General features: G+C 34.5%; 2 protein-coding genes across 3 annotated transcripts; both read left to right on the top strand.

Annotated features, from left to right (window-relative positions):
* The first annotated feature begins 887 nt into the window (after positions 1 to 887).
* Positions 888 to 19,712, top strand: LOC149725904 (cdc42-interacting protein 4 homolog). Of its 2 annotated transcripts, XM_089891675.1 has the most exons (13): positions 888 to 1,054; positions 1,868 to 2,034; positions 2,601 to 2,748; positions 7,081 to 7,248; positions 7,614 to 7,742; positions 8,411 to 8,557; positions 8,990 to 9,178; positions 11,835 to 12,359; positions 15,674 to 15,783; positions 16,418 to 16,550; positions 17,110 to 17,225; positions 17,758 to 17,846; positions 18,606 to 19,712. In XM_089891675.1, the coding sequence occupies exons 1-13, from the start codon at positions 1,031 to 1,033 to the stop codon at positions 18,752 to 18,754; spliced, it is 2,094 nt and encodes a 697-aa protein (XP_089747801.1). In that variant the 5' UTR covers positions 888 to 1,030; the 3' UTR covers positions 18,755 to 19,712. The 2 variants fall into 2 exon arrangements, with proteins under 2 accessions (XP_089747801.1, XP_089747802.1); XM_089891676.1 differs by lacking the exon at positions 11,835 to 12,359.
* Positions 19,713 to 20,117: 405 nt separating this feature from the next.
* LOC149725905 (poly [ADP-ribose] polymerase 2-like) lies at positions 20,118 to 22,499 on the top strand. Its single transcript, XM_089891685.1, has one exon. The coding sequence runs from the start codon at positions 20,341 to 20,343 to the stop codon at positions 22,030 to 22,032; it is 1,692 nt and encodes a 563-aa protein (XP_089747811.1). The 5' UTR covers positions 20,118 to 20,340; the 3' UTR covers positions 22,033 to 22,499.
* The last annotated feature ends 69 nt before the right edge of the window (positions 22,500 to 22,568 follow it).

Genomic DNA, 22,568 nt, shown 5'->3' on the forward strand with positions numbered 1-22,568 from the left:
TTGTTTCTTAGATGAAACTTTAGTGGTATGACCCGAAAACTTAATATTGTTTTGAAACTAGTAACTAGAATTGGATTTTGCCCGTAATGATGTTTATGTTTGTATTATTGCCATAAATTTTGAATATATGAGATGAGTATATATACGAGTTATAGCCAGATGCTGTAATGCAATTTGTTTTAGGAAAATTAACACGGGTGGTTTATAAGATTGTCGTAAAAAACAGTATATATTTAAACCAAAAGTATTAATATTTGTTAACTTACGTTACTGACCCGCTAAAACGACTCTTTAAAATAAAAAAAACGTCCCCAAAAATTAAAAATAAACGCCCAAAGAATCCCGCTTATTTGGCGAATCAGTGGAGCGTGACGCGATGACGTAATAGGGAATTTGTGTGAATAACAGTTTCGATGCCAGAGATTTTACGTCAGAGTGAAGTCCTGTATGTTATTAATCTGCTTTGCGTGTAGCTTCAGTAAGGTAAATTTCAGAATTTTCAGACGGAACACTTTAAAATTTCGTAAAAAATGAGTAACTGCTTCGGTCGTATGTTTTGAAGAATCTGCCAGGACATATAGCAGAATAGGCTGGTGGAAAGTGTTAGTGGTAGTGGTTATAGATTATAGGGGTTACTAGTTAGGGGTTAGTGGTTAGCAAATAGGGTTGGGGGAAGACTCTTCACTAGCACGTAGCACCGTTTTATGTTTAATATTGTGGTCAAATATCATTTTGTATCCAAAAACATACCGTCTAAAGGGATTTATGTGATACAAGATTTATCTTTTTAACTTTAGAATATATTTTAGCAAAAAATAACATAAATTCTATAATTTGTTTACATATTATACCTTTAACTAGTTTTTTCTAACCCCATATTTCTGTGTTGTGTTGTATGTAATAGATGTTGTGTATATAAGCAAGTAAGCAACACTGCCTTAACTTTATATTGAACTGGAAGATTACTGTGGATTATATTCTGTTCGCTTTTAAGTGGAGTATAAATAAATAGAGTTGTAAGAACTTGAATATGGATTGGGGAATTGAGTTGTGGGTAAGTTGGATCTGTTGCTGTAACGTGTAATGTTTAGTGTTCTGGTGTATAAAAAGATATCTATGTTATAACTTGACAGTGAGCATGAGGTGTAAATACACCATGTGTGTCTGGTGTATAAGAAGACACCCGTGTTATAACTCGACAGGGATCATGAGGTGTATGAATACACCATGTGCGTCTGGTGTATAAGAAGACACTCATGTTATAACTCAACAGTGAGCATGAGGTGTATGGATACACCATGTGTGTCTGGTGTATAAGAAGACACCCATGTTATAACTCAACAGTGAGCATAAGGTGTATGAATGCACCATGTGTGTCTGGTGTATAAGAAGACACCCGTTTTATAACTCGACAGTGAGCATGAGGTGTATGAATACACCGTGTGTGTCTGGTGTATAAGAAGACACTCATGGTATAACTCAACAGTGAGCATAAGGTGTATGAATACACTATGTGTGTCTGGTGTATAAGAAGACACCCATGTTATAACTGGACAGTGAGCATGAGGTGTATGAATACACCATGTGTGTCTGGTGTAAAAGGAGACACCTATGTTATAACTCGACAGTGAGCATGAGGTGTATGAATACATCATGTGTGTCTGGTGTAAAAGGAGACACCCATGTTATAACTGGACAGTGAGCATGAGGTGTATGAATACACCATGTGTGTCTGGTATATAAGAAAACATCTATGGACCATGTTATAACTTGACAGTGAGCATGATGTGTATAAAGCTACTATGTGTGTGTGGTATATTTATAAGAAGTCACTGTACAGTAAACATAACCACAACTTAACCCACAGGATCAGTTTGACAGCGTTGACAAATATCTACAACACGGTTTCGACTTTGGAGAGAAATACGGCAAGTTCATCAAGGAGCGTTGTCAGATAGAGCAGGAATATGCTGGGAGGTTACGCAAACTTGTGAAAAGCTACCAACCTAAAAAAAAGGATGAAGATCGAAGCATGTAAGGAGAAAGTTACTTTGTTGGGTCAATTTGTAGTATTGGGGAAGTATTATAGTCACATGTGGGAAATTTATGGAGAAAGTTTCATGTAATAAAGGTGTAGGAAACACATGCAGAATTAGGGATAGTTGTACCTATATGCAGTACCAGGCTGACTGTTTTTGAAAAGTTTAACATTGTATTTGTTGATTTTGATTCAAGTATTCTTTGAGAAACATTAGCATATTATTTTGGTTAAAAACTTAAATAATTTTCCTGTAATTTTGTTTAAAACCAAACAAATTGTTGAATTATATATATATATATATATATTTTATGGGTTTAGTATTGATTTTAGTTTAAATATTCTCTAAACTTAAACATATTTTTTCAAAAACTCCTTTTTATTCCAATTTTAATTAGTTTAAAATCCTATAGGCCCAATCTGCAACTTTTTGTTGAATGTGTTGAATTATATATAATTACATAAATAGCCTACTTGAATAGTTGTGCTTCAATATCAAGCTAAAATATAAATAGTTTCCACCTAAAGCTCATATGAAATATTTTTATTCATTACATTCCAGGTTCTCCACGCATAAAGCCTTTCAAAGCCAGTTATCCGAATTAAACGACATTGCTGGGCAACATGAAATAGTAGCTGAAACCATGGTCCTTAATATTTTAAAAAGCTGCCAAACTTTTATCAATGATCAGAAACTTGAAAAGAAAAAGGTAAAATATTGTATTATATAATATAGTTGGGTGGGGGAAGATGAGACACCAGTATACGTGAGTCGTTAGCATAAGGTTTTATAAATATTTAAATGTTTTTTGTTTACTACCAAATGGGATGAAAAAATAGAATAAAAGGTGTCCCATCTTCCCCCACCCTACTAATTGTTTGAATTCATATAACCTAGCCCTAAACCACGTTCCTAATATTTAATTGCTTATTTTAATCATTCTTTTTAACTCTGACTTGCTGCAATATGTGATTAATGATGTTTTAGAAATGTAACTGTATCGCAATTTATCATTTAGCCAAAATGCTCCGATCTGTACATTTTGAGATTCAATCAAGTTTTGCAATTTTTATGTAAATATTTATTCAGTTATTTGCAAAATGCATCATAGTAGTGATGGACTGAAAAGCTGGCAACATTAGGACCAGCTTAACAATTTACACGGTGCACCAGATAATACAAGCCCACACCAACACACAAAAATTCAAATGGGTTATTGGACAACTCTTATGTATATTTCATCATTTAGTTAAAAAGCTCCAGTCTGTAGATATTGAGATTAAATCATGTGTTTTCGCATAAGCTTATCATTATATGTGAATAATAATGTTTGTACAGTTTTATCCACTATAATGTAAAGCTTGTATGCTGGTCCCAGTTAACATATGGTAAACCAGAGCCTCTTAAATCAACTTAACAGATAGTAAACATACTTTAGAGACCAAACACAGGATATCATATATGGGTCATGTTTAAACACAGGTCCTTGTAAAGAGGCCAGAAACCCAGGTCATCATTAAAACTATGTAAACAAGTCATTTCCTTACAATTATCACTTTGTAGTCTCCAGTTTTTGATGGCTTCCTTTATTGTAATTGGTCTAATTTTAATCCTAAATTGGACTTTTCCTCTGGAAAATAATTGTCTTATTTACAGTTTATAGGCTGTGAGATTTAATTTGGGTTGCCTATTGTATTGACATAATATGGTAATTCTCCTTAAAATTGATTCAGTGATTCTATTTAGATAACCTCTGTTTTAAACCATTACTAGCTCCTATAGAGTGTCACATATTGTACACACAAGTGAAGTACCATGTTCCGGTTAAACAGTAACTAAACAGGGTAAACCAGATTCCTGTTTATTTGCCGGTTGCTTGCTAATTAATATCTTAACTTTCACTTTTGAATTAAGGTTAAAAATGTTGCAATATGTGATTTAAAACTAGTAGAAGAAGGTAACTATATCACATTTCATCGTTTAGATAAAACGCTCTGACTGTACATTTCGAGATTCAATAATGTTTTTAATTTTTTTTGTAAAATCTTTCTTTAGTTTTTTGCATTTTTAAATAATGTATTAGTGGCTCATCTGGTATAAAAACGTAGCGTATTTCCAACGTTTCGTCTGCCATAAGGCGAGACTTCATCAGGGTAAAAGTAACAGAATATTTGCATTTTTTTGGTAAACAGTAACTGTGCTACATCCGTAGGTGAATTGATTTTTATCGCTTTCTTTGGAAATCAATTATTTATGAGAAACTTAGGGTTGTAATCTAAAGTTAAATGCATTGGAAAACTGGGTAAAAAGTAAGCTTAAACAAATTAGATAAAATGCCACTGTCAGCCCTATAAAAAGTTCATCTAAAAAGGCAAAATTGAAATTGTTTTATCATATAAAAGCAAAAGAGAACACAAATTTACCAAAACCAGCCAAAAGAGACTTCAATTTAAAATATAATGTTTGTCAGATATAGAAGCATTATAAACTTTTCACTTGTCCGTATTGCAAATCCCAAGTACCCAAAACATTCTTGGTATTTGGTTTAAATATATCATTGTATGGAATTTCTGCTTTTCCGAATTGTGGTAATTACTCCCATTCATGGTGGAATAGATGCCATTCATTGTGCATTCATCCAAATCAATGGCTATAGTGTGGTTGGTTGGTGTCTGAGAAGAACGTTGTTTTAACACTTTTTACCTGTTGTCATTTCACTGCAACATGGTGGTTTTAATGAATAATACACCTTATTTAAAGCTGCAACAAATCCAATGATCCAATAACTTATATTGTAAAAAGTGGTGCTTTTTTGTTGACACTTTGTAAAACTACGTTAAAAATACTGAAGTGTCGGTCAAATACAACTTAACTTATATAAACACCTGTGAAAAGTGGTGCAACCAATTCAAGGTTATTGTTTTGTTGACACTTTGTAAAGTTAGCTGTCAAATTTAGTAGTATACTAGTATTTAAAGTTAAAATCGGTGTAACCCATCCAAAGTCTCTGTATCAAAAAGTTTTATCTTTTATTGGTTTGTTGACCTATTTATGAGTTTTTACACTGTTTACTTAGTTGGTTTGTAAAACTCTTCAATCAAAACAACATCTCTGGTTTACGATTGGAGCTGGCTTGGTTACTAAGTATCTGTATGCTTTTTATGACGCGTGCTTGTAAGTATGGTTATCTTTAGTAGGTAATATAATAATGGTAGGGTGGGGGAAGACGGGACACCTTTAGGGCATAATATCCAAATGTCCTGATCGTGTTTTAAACAATTAACAATGGTCTATGGGAGTCGTGGGGATACATTTTTATAATTCTTTGAATGTTCTTTGTTTACTATTAAATGGACGAGAAAATGGAATGAAAAAGTGTCCCATCTTCCCCCACACTACTATATCACTAAATAGGGATCATAGGTATATGCTTTCCAACATAACATTGTAGGTGGTAGGTTTATATTAGATTAAAGCTAGTGATTCATTGATCTTTCCCTATCGTGAGTCATGCAGCTTGTTTCCTCTTTCGTAATTCACTACTTTTGAAACCTTTTGAGTCTTTGACTACTCAGGGTATTTTACACAGTTATACCAAACTCAAAATATTACTAGTTGGAGTATCATAATCACAAGATTCCCCATTTGCTGTAAATTGTAATGTTTATTTCTAAACCAAGCTACCACAGATATTGTGCACAAAACATTAAAACTAGACTGTAAAAAAATTGAATTGTAAAAGAAATGTTAACAAACAAAAAAGCTGTATAAAAACTAGAATAATTATAGCTTTTCTAAAAAAAACATTAAAAAAGGATATTAAAACCAGCAATGTATTGAAGAAATTAGTTAATAATAATAATAGTTATACGTAAACTTCTATGTCTTATTTGTTGTTATGCTTAGTTACAATTGATTTCCAGTGTCACACTGCCTCTTGTCACTCCATATGCCACCCGTACTTGTATGTTTTTCTGACAGTGTAGAAAAATTCTTAACCCAAAAATTAATCAAGTTAAATAGAAGATTGTAACTGTATCACGTTCGCTGTTTTTTTGTGAAATATTTTCTTACTTTAATGTTTAATAACTACACTCTTTAAAACCTGTTGTGTTTGGTATGTTGTATTGTTACAAAGGTGGTGTCTTCCGTTCATTTTGATTGTTTGTTATTTATGAAACGTTCTGTGTGGTTTTGTTTCACAGCTAGTTTCACTTTTACTGTTGTTTTACTATCATGATTGTGTTATCAAAATCAAATATTGTGATGTCATAAGAAAAACATATCATGTAAATCACAAAATATGATGAGTCACCATGAATATGCCGGTTTAGTCATCCAATAATTAGACGTTGACTCACTTATTTAACAATGTAAACATGTTTAATATTGAGCAACTGTAATTGCAAGCAAAACATGGTTTACACATTTAGAATATGAACACATTGTTTACTCAAGGCATTTTTCAAGTGTTGCCAGATAAAATTAAAGAAATTTCCAGAATTAATACTGTCTAATAGGCTAACTGTATTTTTATCTGGCAACACAAAAAAAGGACATCGGAGTTAGCCTATTAGACAGTTACTTAAATTTTTTTTAAATTTTCTTATTTTCCAGAGAAATTTCAAGTAATAATACTAATTGGTTAACTCTGGCGTAATCTTATGTCACATGCTGTGACATTCTGTAGGATTTCACTCATGTAGAATAAAGGAAATCTAGAAAGATAAATAAAACATAAAACTGTTTAATTCAAGCTGAATATTTTTTTACAAAAAAATTCAAAACATGATTAAATCTCAAAATGTAGAGTTCGGAGCAATTTTACCTAAATGATGAAATGTGATACAGTTACATTCTTGTATTTAAAATTATAAACTCTGATCCATTTTTATTCAAGAGTTCTTTTACATTGTCAGTAAGTAAAAAGGAACTATTTTCTTTTTCAGCTATACCATTCTGTAGGATCTTACCTATGTTAAAATAAAAAGCAAAACATATAAAGATTAATAAAACAAACTAAAAACCCTTCCTTTTCCAGCTTTACCAAGAAGGTAAGTCCATGCAAATAGCTCTTGACAAAGTTGAGCAGAATGTTGACCACACTAAGAAGAAGTTTGAGAAGGAATGGAAGGATTGTGAGAGATTGCAAGCCAACCATGAGAAGTTAGACGCGGACACCAATGTTACAAAGGCTGATGTGGAAAGGGTGAGTTTTATTTCAGTGTTGCCGTGTGAAAACTTGGTAATATTTCAGTGTTGCCGTGTGGAAACTTGGTGATATTTCAGTGTTACCAAGTTGGAAACTTGGTGATATTTCAAAGTTGCCGTATTGAAAAGAATAAGTTTTATTTCAGTGTTGCCGTGTAAGTTTTTTCTCAGAATAATATAAAGTTTTACATGAATAAGTTTTTGCATGAATAATATAAATGCTAATTTATAACATAACATTTGTGTTTAAACATATTCAAAATATGCTTAGAACCTTTTTCATATAATTCATCCTGTATTGCTACTGGTTGGGTGAGAATCTGTAGTAAGGATTGCAACTTATAACGCTTTTGTTTGAAACAGGCAAAATATGCTTGGAACGCAAAGAAAGACGTAGTGGAGCATTGCAAGCAAGATTATGCGGCCGCTCTTGAGACTTTTAATGCTGAACAAAATGCTCATTACAATACAAAGATGCCACAGGTTTTCCAGGTATTTGGAGTTTTTTTTTGTGTGGATATTAACTTTTTAAACAGTGGTTACTGGGTGTTGGGAAATCTATATGCACATTTTATTCTATATGGGTGAGGTTTTATGGCATGCCTTGGGTCTTGGATTTAGGCCAGAGTTGGCCCATTACCCCAACATTGTATATGCACATTCTATTCTATATGGGTGAGGTTCTACAGTGTGGCACGCCATGGGACCTGAGATTTAGGCCAGAGTTGGCCCATTACCCCAACATTGTATATGCACAAGCACATTCTATTCTATATGGGTGGGGTTCTACAGTGAGGCATGTCTTGGGTCCTAGGATTTAGACCAGAGTTTAGACCAGAGGCCTATTATCCTAACATTGAATATGCACATTCTATTCTATATGAGCGAGGTTCTTCAGCGATGGGACACCTTTACTTTTAATTTTCTCGCCTCATGTGGTAGTAAACAAAGAAAAATCAAAGAACTATAAAAAAGCATCCTCACGACTTCCATAGACTGTTGTTATTTGTTTAAAACACATTCAGTATATTTGGATATTATGTGCTAAACATGTCCCGTCTCCCCCCACCCTACTACATGACTTATAATTTGGACCAACCATTAGTTACCACTTGGTTGAAGCAACATCTACTAACCATGCATCCCATGTTTTGTTACAGAAATATCGAGAAGCTGATGAAAAACGAATCCAAAAGTTACGAGAGCTGATGGTGGAGTACGCCACAATTGATAAAAAAGTTAAACCAATCATCCAGAAGTGTTTGGACGGAATGGAACAAGCTGGGAATGCTATTGATTCAAAACTGGTGGGTTATGTAGCCTATATTTAAGGGGCTAGATATTAAATTTTGCTGCAGCATAGCAGTCAAACATTACTGTAGCTACCCTGTATAAACTTGCTTCTGTAATCTTTTAAAACACTGTGTCATGCTGTGTAAAAGGCTGGGGTATATAGTAAGCTGTGGGGGGTACTGCTAAGGAGCTTAGCTATATAATGCTGCTGTAAAATTCCCGATTCTTTATGGGTGGCGTCCTATGCTGGGACATGGCACCTTGGATTTAAACCAGATGGCCAATTACTGCAATTTAATTTAAAAAACTTGTTAAATGCAGAATAGAAGTTTTAATTGTAACTAGGGGTACAGCTTTAAATCCTTTACTTATTTGGATAATTAGTTTTCCCTCACATTTAATATCTTGGTCGAAATCAAATTCTAATAAAGGTATTTTATTTCCAGGACGCTGCGTTGGTTGTTGAGAAACTAAAGTCAGGTTTCCTCATCCCAAGCGACAAAGAGTTTGAAGATTACAGCGCACCACAGCGGTTAAAACCCCACAACGAGGAGGTCACAGAATCTCCGAGAAACTCAATGAATTTTGGTCGCGGACAGAAAAAGGCATTCGGGTGGATATTTGGACCTAAGAAGGTACGTGTATTTACCACTGTAGGTTTGGAAACTATGGTTTCTTGTTTAGCAATTGATTGGCAGGGGTTTTAAGTAAGTTTTGAATATGAACAATTGACTTAAATCCTAAAGTGTTATGGTGGCCTCACTCTAGGACCTCACCCATAAAGAATAGAATGTGCATAATACTAAAAGTTCCAATTCTCAGCCTTATAGTGGGACTAAAAACTGAATACATTTTGTAGCTAGGTATGATGTGATTTGTTCATGGACAGCTGTTTTTGGTAACCTGCACATAGAGAAAAAGCAGTCTCATTGCTGTAAATATTCTTTCGTTGTTTAAAAAATAACAAAAACCCATAAATCACGTTATAAAAAGAACAGTCAAGTTGGAAAAAACATTGCTGTAAATATGCTTTGAAAATTTAAATTTCTAGTTGTTTGAGGACATTTGACTTTTTGTTGAAGAAACTACAATGTCAGTTTATTTTTTCCTTTTAGTTCTGTTTAGGTTGTTTTATGAACATTGGTTTTGTTTGTATTACTGTTTATTTAATGGTATATAAGTTAGTATTACATATTCTACCCGTCACTTTATATGATTGATGGGTTTGGGGTTGTAGCATTACGTGCGAATGTTGGCATTTCATGACTCCAGTTAGATTGTCACGTGTTTTGTGCAAAATAAGGAAACACTTTGTGGTCAACTGCAGACAGTCTTGTTGATCGCACTTTAACAAAGTAGCTGTCAATAGAATAGCTTGTTTACAATGTACAGTCCACAGTCTACAGTCCACAGTCTACAGTTACTATTTAAAATACCAAGTTTGTGACGAATATAATTTACAATATTTCACTGGCAATACCTATATAGAGTAAAATGTACATATATAATGTTGGGGTAATGGGCCAACTCTAGTCTAAATCCCAGAACCTCACCCATATAGAAAAAACCAACATTATGTGTAACTCAACCTCAAACGTTCATATTGTTTTTGTTTAAACAATATGAGCTATTTTGACACCATAGCCCATACACAAACATATACATCACATGATATGTTGATTAAATTATAAGCAATATACACATATAGGTTGCATGTAACACCACACTATACATCAAGGCTTTTGTTTCTTTGCTTTCCTTTCATTTCAAGCAAATTGTTTCAGCTTTAATTAATTGGTTGCCAAACAATTGCGTTGCTTTGTGTTATGGCCCAGTAGTGTACGCCATTATAACTTAGCAGCTTTATAATGCGAACGCTACAAGTTTGCATTGAAACTGCTTGTAATTTAGGCATTTCCTAGTTTTATCTAAAACTACAATTCTATGCTATAGTTTGTTTGACATTTTTTATGTCGAAAAATGAACAAAATTAGTTAAACTGTAATTTAGACTGGTAAAGGCTGAACTGTATATTATTCCTGGCAGTTGTGTATAAAGTTTGAATGTTTTGGTAAATGTTAAATAAGTAAATAAATCTAAAGGAATATATAACTATCACAGGCCCCAAAATGCAGGGGAGACAGGGATAGTTAGACACACATTGTTATAAATCAAATTTAACGTATTTGTTTCTAATGTTTACTGAATAATCAATAACATGTAGAAAATCTGGGGTAGCCTGCCCACCCTGCCACCCCAGGTTTGGCGCCTATATAGCTACGTTACGTTTACATTATCAACGCATCCATCAAATATGTGAAGCTTCTACGTTACACAGATGTTCTGGTTTTGCATAATTTATACAGATATTACACTTGGGTGCACTTGGTGTTACTATATGATTATTCCTCCCATGTAACATATGTAGAATAAGATGGTTAATGAGGTGTATATTGCATCTGTTAAGTATATAATGCCCTATGTGATGTCACAAGAACTTCTGTCCACTCAATAGCATCATGCATACTAAAAAAGTAAATTTAAAATATAAAGGCCAAATATGAAACATTTAAGTGGCATTGGCATTGTGGTGAAATTAATACTTATGTTAAAGCCTTGGTTTTTAATAGATAACTTTTTTTTTTTTTTTAGTAAAACAATGAAAATTATATTAAAGCCTGGCTAAACTACAGTTGTTGTACAACACAGTTTAACAAAAAGACAAGATAATAAAGACCTGTGCTTAATAATAATAATAATAATAATAATAATAATAACTTTATTTGTCTCTTCGATTACAGTAGCGAAGATTTAGAAATATTTTAAACGTAAAGACAGAATATAGTGAAAACAACAAACATTGTGTGTATCTGGTTAGTTGATAAAAAAACAGTTGTTTGTAATTGAATTAGTACACGTTGGTTCAGTACTCCTTTATATTTGGTTCATATATATATATAAGTTAAGTTGTATTTGGCCAAAGTTAAGTTGTTATTGGGCCAAGGTTTTACAGTTCCAACAAAACAATAACCTTGAATTGGTTGCACCACTTTTCACAGGTGTTTATATAAGTTAAGTTGTATTTGACCGACACTTCAGTATTTTTGCCAGCTAGTTTTACAAAGTGTCAACAAAACAATAACCTTGAATTGTTTGCACCACGTAGGTTCAATACACTGATATATTTGTTTCACTACACGAGCACTTTGTACATCATATACTGTTGTGTATATGTTGCTACGCATGTCAGCATGGGCTTACTGTTGTTAACTTGAATGTGAACTAATGCAGCCGAAAGCTTTAATGAAGCGACTCTCCGGAGATAATGTCGTATCAAAGTCCACATCTGATTTAAACGCGAGCCATGGGGATCAAAATGAAGCGAAAAAGTCAGAAGCGGCAGAAGAAAACATGGAAGAGAAAAAATTACGGACACAATCATTTACTGCGAGCCAAGCGAATTATGTTAATTTAGAAGTCGGTCCAAACATAAAGCGTTGTTCCTCCATGGACCAAGCCTTGAATGGTAATGAAGATATCGCTTACAAGAGATCTTCCAAGTCAAAGACATTAAAACTGGACACAAACTTAAGACAATCAGTATCTGCGAATAAAAAGAAAATAATCTCCATGTTTAAGTCGTCGAAAGGTGAAAACTTTCCTTCTGTTCAAATCTCAGGCCCTGTGGCTGCAGATATGTCAGGCTCCGCAGAATCCCCATCTAATGACTATTTAATCCCATTACCAAGCAGACCAGACCCCGTGAAACCTGCTGAGGAGAATCCTTACGATGTAGTGGCAGAAATAGAGGAAAAGGTTTGTACCGGCAGTTGCATGCGTTCGTTTTAAGGCATGATTTATGTTTGAATGAGACGCATGCATCAAGGATTCATTTTGTTGCATCTTGGCATCACCTGTTCGTCATTCATAAATAAACCGACCGAATTACAGTTCAAACACTCATTCACACCAACATAAAATATACAAAACTTTTTAATGTACAGGAAGGGCAGGGATAGTTAAACACTCATTCATTAATAACAAGGGGCATTAGAGTTTGAACACTTATGCTCACCAATACACAACAAGCGACTAATCTAACTGAAATACAGGAGAGGGGCAGGAGTAGTTAGACTTTTATTCACAAATAACTGGTCAAATCAAACCAACAGTTTAACACCAATGACCAATACACACATAGGCAGTGGCGCAGCCAGGGGGGGGGGGGTTAGGGGGTTGCAACCTTTCCCCTTTTAAACCCCCCCCAAAAAATAATAAAAAAAAAAAAAAAAATTTTAAAAGAAATTTTTTGGAACATTTTTTGATTTATACCACTCCTTATTTTTTTTCTGGCTGCGCCAATGGCCAATACACACATAGGTACCGAATTTTTATAATTTAGAGAAGGTAGGCATAGTTCACAGTGCAGAAAATTCCAGGTTGGCCTGCCCACCCTGCCACACCAGGTTTGGCAAAAAGCATCTTTGTGAGATTTATGGATTAAAATAAAGAAATGTCTTAATAAAACTTATAGTTTAAACAGCACTATTAAAACATAGGACAGAATGCAGATAAAATGCAAACTACTTAAAATAGAATTACTGAAATAGATTTCCATGTGTTGATAGCAGAATTGGAAGTTAATAATAAAAAATCATGTTATGATTATGTAATTGTTTATATAAGGGATATTAATATGAAACTATGTAATTTTAAACATAGGAAATTACCAGCAGAAATAAAATAATTGTACAAAGTGTTTATTAACAAAACAATAATATTAAATTTTCACAGGTGTTTATATAAGTTAAGTTGTATTCAACCGACACTTCAGTATTTTTGACAGCTAGTTTTACAAAGTGTCAACAAAACAATAACCTTGAATTGGTTGCACCACTTTTCACAGGTGTTTATATAAGTTAAGTTGTATTCAACCGACACTTCAGTATTTTTTACCGCTAGTTTGTGTCACGAAAGTGTCACCAGAAATACATTTTGATTGACAGTCTGTGATATTTGATTAAATGCAGTGGTTTCTTGGATTCCATGGTCAGCTCTTGCTTGGTTCATGTATGTAGAATACCCAAGACAGGTTTGCAGTTTTTGTTGTTGGTTCTATTTTGTGTTTTTAACTGTGTCATCTTGTAAGCAAGTTTACCTGTTATCCCAACAACTAGGCTTGTGGCTAATGTATTAAATATATATAGAGTAGGGTGAGGAAGATTGGACACCTTTAGCACATAATATCTAAATATCTAGATTGTGTTTTAAACAATTAACAACGGTCTATGGGAGTCGTGAAGATACTGTTTTAATTCTTTGAATGTTCTTTGTTTACTACCAAATGGGACGAGGAAATAGAATGAAAAGGTGTCCCATCCTCCCTCACCCTACTATACTTTGCATACTGCATACCTTATGAACAAGTGACATCTGTGCTTAACTTTTAAGAATGTAGTTAGTTTGTCGCGCAATCTTGTGAAATAAATTAATTGGTTTGTAATGTTTACTGATTACTGTAATACAGATGAATTCTGCCACCCCAGGTTTGGCACTAATACCATTTACATAGGAATATGTCTGGTAATTTACTTTGTATATATAATAGAATGTATATGTATTATACAGATGTAATGAGAAGTTTGTGTACGAGAGTCTTATTTAATAGCAGTAGCCCTGTGCTTTTTTTGACTGTTAGTGCTACTTCCTTTTAACTTAAATTTCCTTGTATTACTTTAAGCAAGAGTTGCATTTTTGTTATACCAACTGTTCCATGCTTTGGTTTAAATATGTCTTTCTATTTCCCAACAGGAACACATTATAATTACACACATGAAAAATCTCACTGTTAATTTACCGCAAGTATTTCAATACACTAAAAAGTCCATGGTGTTTGGAATTCCAGACTGTTTGATTTATTAAGTTCATGTAACAAAAATACCACATTATCATTTAATTAAATGCGTTTTCTTATCTATTCACTCAAATGGCCTGTTTGTATAAGACTAGAGCTAGAGTCAAGCTTAACAGGGTCTTCTTGGGGTAAAGTGGTTAAAAATGCATTGGATTAAACATGAGGTATTATAAGGTATTTGTTTCTTACTTTTCAGTAAAACTTGAGATAAACTACACTTCTACAAAATGCACCCAACTAAAACACACACAGTATAGCATGTGTTTGAACTCATAGCTTATTGAGTTTCTTCAACCCCACTTTTCCACTTTGTTTTAGCATGTCCAGTTAAACACTACAATTCCATCTTAAACTTGAGTTGTTTTTACTGTAGATTTCCAAGTGTGTTGTTGGCTTGCGTTCACATTAATTTATCACTTCAAGCTTGTGTTTGAGTTTGAACTTTGTATTTAGAAATACTTTCTCTTTTTAAAACACATAGATTTTTACATGTGTGAATTTTACATGAGTTTTCTATAGGTTTCAAATATTTTGCAACAGACTTAAAATAAATAGCAATGTCTTGACTAAAAACATCGTCTATAGTTTATTTTCCTGTATATTAATACATTTAAAATACCTACGTGAGCTGTACCATAATGTTACTTCATCCTCCATTGGTTGCCACATACTTGAACAGTTCATTAACAAGATAAACCAATAACTCTTCACCATTACATTGTATATATATCCTGTATCCCTATATATACGTTATGGAGCTTTATTCTACACTCTACCTTACATCAGTGCTCTTCAACTTTTTATGGGTTGGTGAACCCTCAAAGTTGTTGCGACGAACTCATGCACCCCTGATTGCTTTAACGTAAAAATAATGATTCTCGATTCCCAGTTATGTAAATATAGAATTCATATAAAAAAACTGTAGGAAAGTGGCTAAATTTGTTAAAAATGCTCAAAACTGAATATTATTGCTGAAAATTGTTGAAGTTTGTGATGCACCCTTGTATACCCTTTTGCACTGGTGCACCCCTGGCATATTTTGATGCCTTGTGCTCACCGGTTGAATAGCACTGCTTTACATAGTATATATACCTCTATGTTAAGTTGATATTTATATATATTAATGTAACTAGAGATCTACCACCCTTTTATTACTCAAGATAACATTACATTGTAGGTGTGGCAATAACCCCTATATTATAACCCATTACCCCAGGTTCCCGAAGCTGCAGATTATTCTCATCTTCCTCCTGAACAACGAAAGAAGAAGCTACAGCGACACATGGATGATTTGAATAAAGAGATAACCAAGCAAGAAGACGAAAGGTGTGTTTTCCTGATACTTGGTTATACACTATGTGCATGGAGTTTATATATCTATAACAACTATGTAAAGCTTTTGGTTTTCCAGTCTAAGTATTCTGTGTTATACTGTTGCTCTGTCACTTAATGTTGCTACTGTATTTTATGTAATATGTAGTGTATTTTATGTTGTGTTACTCATGTTGTTAACTTCTTGTTGTTAATCATGTTGTGACTATCTGTGTGTATTTGGTTGACGTATCTAGAAAGTAAACTAACCAGACTGAGCATTATGTGTATGGAACTAGTAAGCTATGTATAGTGAATAAGAGGGCACCATGCATCAAATGTATTGGTTTCTCATCACAAAGATAAAACATAAAAGTATCCTTGATAGTGTGAAGTGTATGAAACAGAACACTTGTGTTATTATAACTGTGCGTGATAGGTTGCATTCATTCACTTATCCACAAAGTTGTATACGTGGTTACACCTAAGCGAGCACGAGGTGCATTACAGAACATTTATTCTGCCAGGATAAGCAAGTTACATTCTTGGTAGCTCGTAAGCGGGCATGAGGTGTATGAAACAAAACACCCGTGTTATAATGACTTGCCCAGGGATAAATAAGTTACATTTATTATCTCACTAATCCCAGGAAAGCCATAATGAAGATGCATGGGGTATACACATCAAACCCCGCCCTGGGTGATCCTTCATCACTGGAAGGTGAAAGGAAGATAGTGGACGGAAAGATTGATAAGTTACGAACCGATCTTCAGCAATATGAGGTATTTGTTTTATAGGAATGTGTGGAAAATCCCAGGACCCATGGTGTGACTCGCTGTAGGACCTCACCCATATAGAATAGAATGTGCATATACAATGTTGGGGTAATGGGTCAACTCTGGTCTAAATCCCAGGTCCCATGGCATGCCTCACTGTAGGACCTCACCCATATAGAATAGAATGTGCATATACAATGTTGGGGTAATGGGTCAACTCTGGTCTAAATCCCAGGTCCCATGACATGCCCCACTGTAGGACCTCACCCATATAGAATAGAATGTGCATATACAATGTTGGGGTAATGGGCAACTCTGGTCTAAATCCCAGGTCCCATGGTGTGCCTCACTGTAGGACCTCACCCATATAGAATAGAATGTGCATATACAATGTTGGGGTAATGGGCAACTCTGGTCTAAATCCCAGGTCCCATGGTGTGCCTCACTGTAGGACCTCACCCATATAGAATATACAAAACAACATTGTTCTTAATTTATCCCTTAAATAAAACTTGAATTATATGTTTAATAGAATTGGTATAAAGTTGAAATATATTTTCCATAGAATTGGTATAAAGAGGCGTTTGGTTCTCTACAATCTTCCCCTGCGAGAAACTCAGCCCATTATTCAACTGCTGTTAAAAGTGAACCCTTGGCAACCGCGCCTCAATCACAGAATAAGTAAGTGGGTCCTATATATCTGTATGTTTTTATATAGGAGTGAATTTATATTTTAACATGTTGTGTTTGAGAACTACTGTTATAATATGCAGCCAAACTGTATAAAATGTTGACTTTATTTTAATATATTGTGTTTGGACTAAATTGCATAAAAAATATTGTTCATATGGCATATATAAGACTATTCCTATATTCATATCATGGCCCTATATAAACCTTACTAAGATTTAACCGCAGGGGTTTTAATTAATTCCAGACTAAACAAGTGCTGCTTATTGGTATACAGATTATGCACTAAAGCTATTTGTGCAATTTGTTTTTCTTTTTTTATTTCGTTACTTCTGCTACCAATCCCAATGTAAAAATTTTTTTACAGCCTATAAATTACTGCTTTTTCTTAGCTTGCAGCAAGCCATGAAGAAACTAAAATTTAACCTCTAAATCTGCCTCTTCTTTCTTGCCAAATGTATTAATGGTAGTTGCCATTGTCATTGACTTATGAGAGATATTTTATACTAATTGTTATTTACAGATTAATGCAACGAGATCAGAGTTTTGACAACGATTTTGATGAGGAACCTGAGTCTATCGGGACCTGCACTGCTTTATATGATTTTGATGGTGGGTGTGATTTCTGTGTGACTATATGAAATGTATGGTACATAATGGGGCACCCATGTTATAACTCGACAGTGAGCTTAAAGTGTATGAATACAACATGTGTGTCTGATGTATAAAAAGACACCCATGTTATAACTTGACAGTGAGCATGAGGTGTATGAATACAACATGTGTGTCTGGTGTATAAGAAGACACCCATGTTATAACTCTACAGTGAGCATGAGGTGCATGAATACACCATGTGTGTCTGGTGTATAAGAAGTCACCCATGTTATAACTCGACAGTGAGCATGAGGTGTATGAATACACCATGTATGTCTGGTGTATAAGAAGACACCCATGTTATAACATGACAGTGAGCATGAGGTGTATGAATACACCATGTATGTCTGGTGTATAAGAAGTCACACATGTTATAACTGGACAGTAAGCATGAGTTGTATGAATACACCATGTGTGTTTGCCATGTTGTAACTTGTGAGCATGAGTATGTAACTATTGATGCTTATACAAACACATTCGGTACCGTGCCACAGTCGTCGCCTCTAGCACTGGGGTTAGGGGTTCAAGGCTCGAAGCTGCCACTGTTGTAAGTGTGGGTCTTTTTGGGCAGGATACTTAACGGCAATTGCTACAACCCAGATGTCCCATATGGGTTGTTTAAATTGTCAGCCGTATAAACTAGGTATTTCCCCAATGCTAATCGGCCACAAACTGTATACATTCCTTTATTTTTCAATTCACCTTATATTCAAACAGCGACATCTGAAGGCGCGTTGTCCATGAAATGCGGCCAAGTATTCAGTTTATTGGAAGTAGACAATGGTGATGGGTGGACAAGGGTTATGTACAACGATTCCGACGGATACGTACCTTCATCCTACATAGAAATCAAATATAACACATAAAGAGTGGGGGAGATGAAATTTGGGAATCGAAAAATCATATATGAGATGATGGAATCATGATGAAGTTTTCATTAAATTTAATTCTTGATTGTGATGCTGCATGATTTTGGTACTTCATGAAATTCATGATTACCATGTTTGTTCATATGATACTAACTTCTATTTGCTGGTAGTTATGACATCACAACGGCATTAATGATGTCATAAGTAGGATTTTATCTTTAAGGCAATAACAATTTTTGAGATTTAAATTTTTGCACCAAATGTTACCATTATGACATCAGGTTTTTGCAACAATTCCTTATATTGGTAATAACCATTCAAAATAAGACTTTAACAATAACTTAATATAACTTTTGTCTAGTTTGTTCCATGGGCGCCAAACCTTTTAAAATGCAGGGGAGGCAGTTACAGTTAGCTTAATATTAATCTGAAAAATATAATGTTTTTAAATTATGAAATTCCGGGGTTCGCATGCCCTCCTTGACACCCCAGGTTCGGCGCCTATGGGTTCTTTTTTCTCTAAGTATTATATACTTTGTTAATCAACCAGTAACAAAATAAATGTTATCTGTCTTGTATAAAAGTTGTCAGCCATGCTTGCATAATTGCACTATTTCATTTCTGTGTTAATAAGCCCATATCCATGATATACATGCCATGCTTTTTTGCTTGGCTGTAGTACCAGGCCAACTGCCCAACTCTGACCTAAAACCCAGGTCCCATGCCTTGCCGTAGGACCTCACCCATATATATTGATAATGTGTTATGTCTGCTTGCGAAATTTTAATTGTATTTTTTGCTCATTCGATTTGCCGCTGCCCTTATTATTTTATTCTTTGTTTCATTTTATTGTTTCTTTTATCGCAATATCATTTAGTGAATAAACTAATGGTCTATATATCAAACTGTCAATAACTTGTCACGCCAGAATAAATAAGTTACTTACATTCAGGTACACACTTTTATATATACAACATGTATATTAGTTTGTTGTCCGGCGCCGTGGCATAGTGGTTAGCGCGCCTGCTTGTTACCCAGAGGTAATGGATTCAAGGCTCGACGCTGCTACCATTGTGGGCGTATGTGTCCTTGGGCAAGACACTTAACGGAAATTGCTCCAAATCAGTGGCCGCTAATGGGTTGTCCAAAATCAGCCATGGCCTAAATCCTAGTTTCTGGACAAGAACCTCACCCTTATATAGGTAATTAATGTGGATTGTAGCAGTGGCAGTTTAGTTAGATAAAGTTTAGAATAAATTAGATCTGTATTTTTGTAGTTCACGCTAAAATGAAAAAAGAAAATAAAATTTGTATATATCCCCCTCAAAGAATATTTTGGGAAACACTGGGTGATCACATGACAGATTTGGCGCGAAGTTGGAAATACTAAGAGCATTTGTTTTGGACTTTGTTTACTCTTTTTATTTACCGTAAAGTCAGGGAAATTAGTTTATTAGGCATTTATATAGTAAGTTAAATCGTAGTTTATTTGTTTATGTTTAGATTTCTAAAAAGGTTAAGTTGTGGATACGATATAGCTGTTTCATAGGTATATATTTCATAATTTTTACAACTGTTGCACAATGAGCACTCGTACCACACGTCGTAGTGCTCGTCGTAGTAAGGTATTAACTGTAAAAGCAGATCCAGACAATGGAAAAGTGACCCCTTCTGCTACAAATGCTACAGTTGCCTCAAAACGAAAAAACGTTGCCGTTGTAAAGACTACTGCGTTAAAAACCAAGAAAATTAAAAAGGAAGTAAAAGTTGTCACAAATGATCAAGTTGTGACAAAGGTTATTAAATTTAAAGGCAAAGTCCCTGTTGACGATTATTGTGTTGAATGCAAGGATGGATACCATGTATTTGTGTGCGGGGATACTGTGTATAATGCTATGCTGAATCAAACCAATATTGGGCAGAATAATAATAAATATTATTTGCTGCAAGTTTTGAAAAGTAATATTGGGGCAGAGTTCTGCGTTTGGTTTAGATGGGGTAGGGTGGGCAAAGTTGCTGGCACTAATCTGCAGAAGGTGACATGCGAAAAAGCTGTTCAACTGTTTGAGAAAAAGTTTAAAGACAAAACCTCCAATTTTTGGGAAAATCGGGGACATTTTGAAAAGGTGCATGGAAAATATGATTTGCTTGAAATGGATTTCGGTAATGAGGATAAAGAAACTGCAAAACCTAATGTGGATGCAAAGAAAATTAAATCTAAGTTGAATAACCGTGTTAAAGAGGTTATGGAGTTAATTTTTAACATGAACGAATTTGAAGAGAGCGTAAAAGAGATGAAGTTTGACGTAAAAAAGGCCCCACTTGGTAAATTGACAGAAAAGCAAATTAAATCTGGGTACGAGTCCTTAAAATACATTGAGGAATGCTTGCAGAGGAACAAGGCTGGCCGTGACTTGGTGGAGGCTTGTAGTGAGTTTTATACAAGGATTCCTCATGACTTTGGAATGAAATGCCCACCTCTTGTTAGATCTGTGCATGAGTTGAAAGAAAAGCTGGAATTATTGAGTGCGTTGTCTGATATCCAGATTGCAATTAAGATTATGGATGAGGCTGAAGGTTCTGGTTTGAAGGAAAATCCTTTTGACCTTCGTTATAAATCATTACAATGTGAGATGAAACCATTACCGAAGACCTCTAAGAACTTTAAACTAGTCCAGGAATATGTTAAAAACACTCACGCTGCTACGCATATGAATTATGAACTTTCAATTGAAGATGTGTTCACTCTTGCAAAGGAAAATGATAAAAACTTCACAAAGGATATTGGTAATCGTGTTTTATTATGGCATGGGTCTCGACTTACAAATTGGTGCGGGATTTTAAAGAATGGGTTAAGAATTGCTCCACCTGAGGCCCCAGTGACTGGTCATATGTTTGGGAAGGGAATCTACTTTGCAGATATGGTTTCAAAGTCAGCTAATTATTGTTATGCAACACATAGGCAACCTAAAGCATTTCTACTACTGTGTGAAGTAGCACTTGGTGAATCTAACAACCTGCTACAGGCTGACTATAATGCAAATAAGCTGCCTAAGGGGAAGCACAGTGTAAAGGGCCTTGGTAAGACACAACCAGATCCAAGTAAAAGCAAATACACTGATGATGGTGTTCTTGTGCCTTGTGGTTTGCCTGTATCTGAAGAGGGCTCAAAAAACTCTGCTTTGCTCTATAATGAGTTTGTTGTTTATTCTGCCAAGCAAGTGAGGCCACGGTTTCTAGTTAAACTAAATTTCAACTTTACCCAAAGTTGGTAAGATCAATGGTCCCCTCTTGTAATTGTTAATGGTCATACAAGGCTGTTTTACGCCAATGCATGAATGACGTACTTATGCTTTTTCTGTGGGTAGTGTGGTTCTGTTTGGTCATCATTCATAAAAACACCTATAGCTGCGTTGTTTGCTTCATTATTTTTATGTTTGTTTTGTAAATAAGGAACACAAACTTGGAAAGTTCATATCAGAATGCTGTAGAATTTAGTTTTATCACATTGTTTTGTTTGTGTTTAAAATTGTGCACAAATGCTAGATATTAAAACAGTAACACGAAAATGCTATTCGTGTATCGAGTTTTTCACTTTATTGTTTTGTTCATTCACTGCTATTTTATATTTCTCTTTAAACACATTAAGGAAACACTGAATCAGTTTATGTGTATATATACGTTCTTCTTGCTGTCTTGTCTTTAAACTAATCATCTTTTTAAGTTGCCACTTTCTTTACAGGTACTGCTGTAGGAGGATATAATAGAATATTGTAAATATATTCATCTGTTTTTAAACTGGAGAATGGAA

The sequence above is a fragment of the Ciona robusta genome, chromosome 13 (assembly GCF_009617815.1).
Source record: "Ciona robusta chromosome 13, ASM961781v2".
Classification (NCBI taxonomy): domain Eukaryota; kingdom Metazoa; phylum Chordata; class Ascidiacea; order Phlebobranchia; family Cionidae; genus Ciona; species Ciona robusta.

What these genes read in the sequence shown, in the direction of transcription:
- LOC149725905 (XM_089891685.1), top strand. Translation starts at nt 20,341, where the DNA reads ATGAGCACTCGTACCACACGTCGTAGTGCTCGTCGTAGTAAGGTATTA.
- LOC149725904 (XM_089891675.1), top strand. Translation starts at nt 1,031, where the DNA reads ATGGATTGGGGAATTGAGTTGTGG. An exon ending in TGGCAGAAATAGAGGAAAAG is followed by an intron (nt 12,360 to 15,673) that starts GTTTGTACCGGC and finishes CCATTACCCCAG; the next exon opens with GTTCCCGAAGCTGCAGATTA. An exon ending in GCGCCTCAATCACAGAATAA is followed by an intron (nt 17,226 to 17,757) that starts GTAAGTGGGTCC and finishes TGTTATTTACAG; the next exon opens with ATTAATGCAACGAGATCAGA.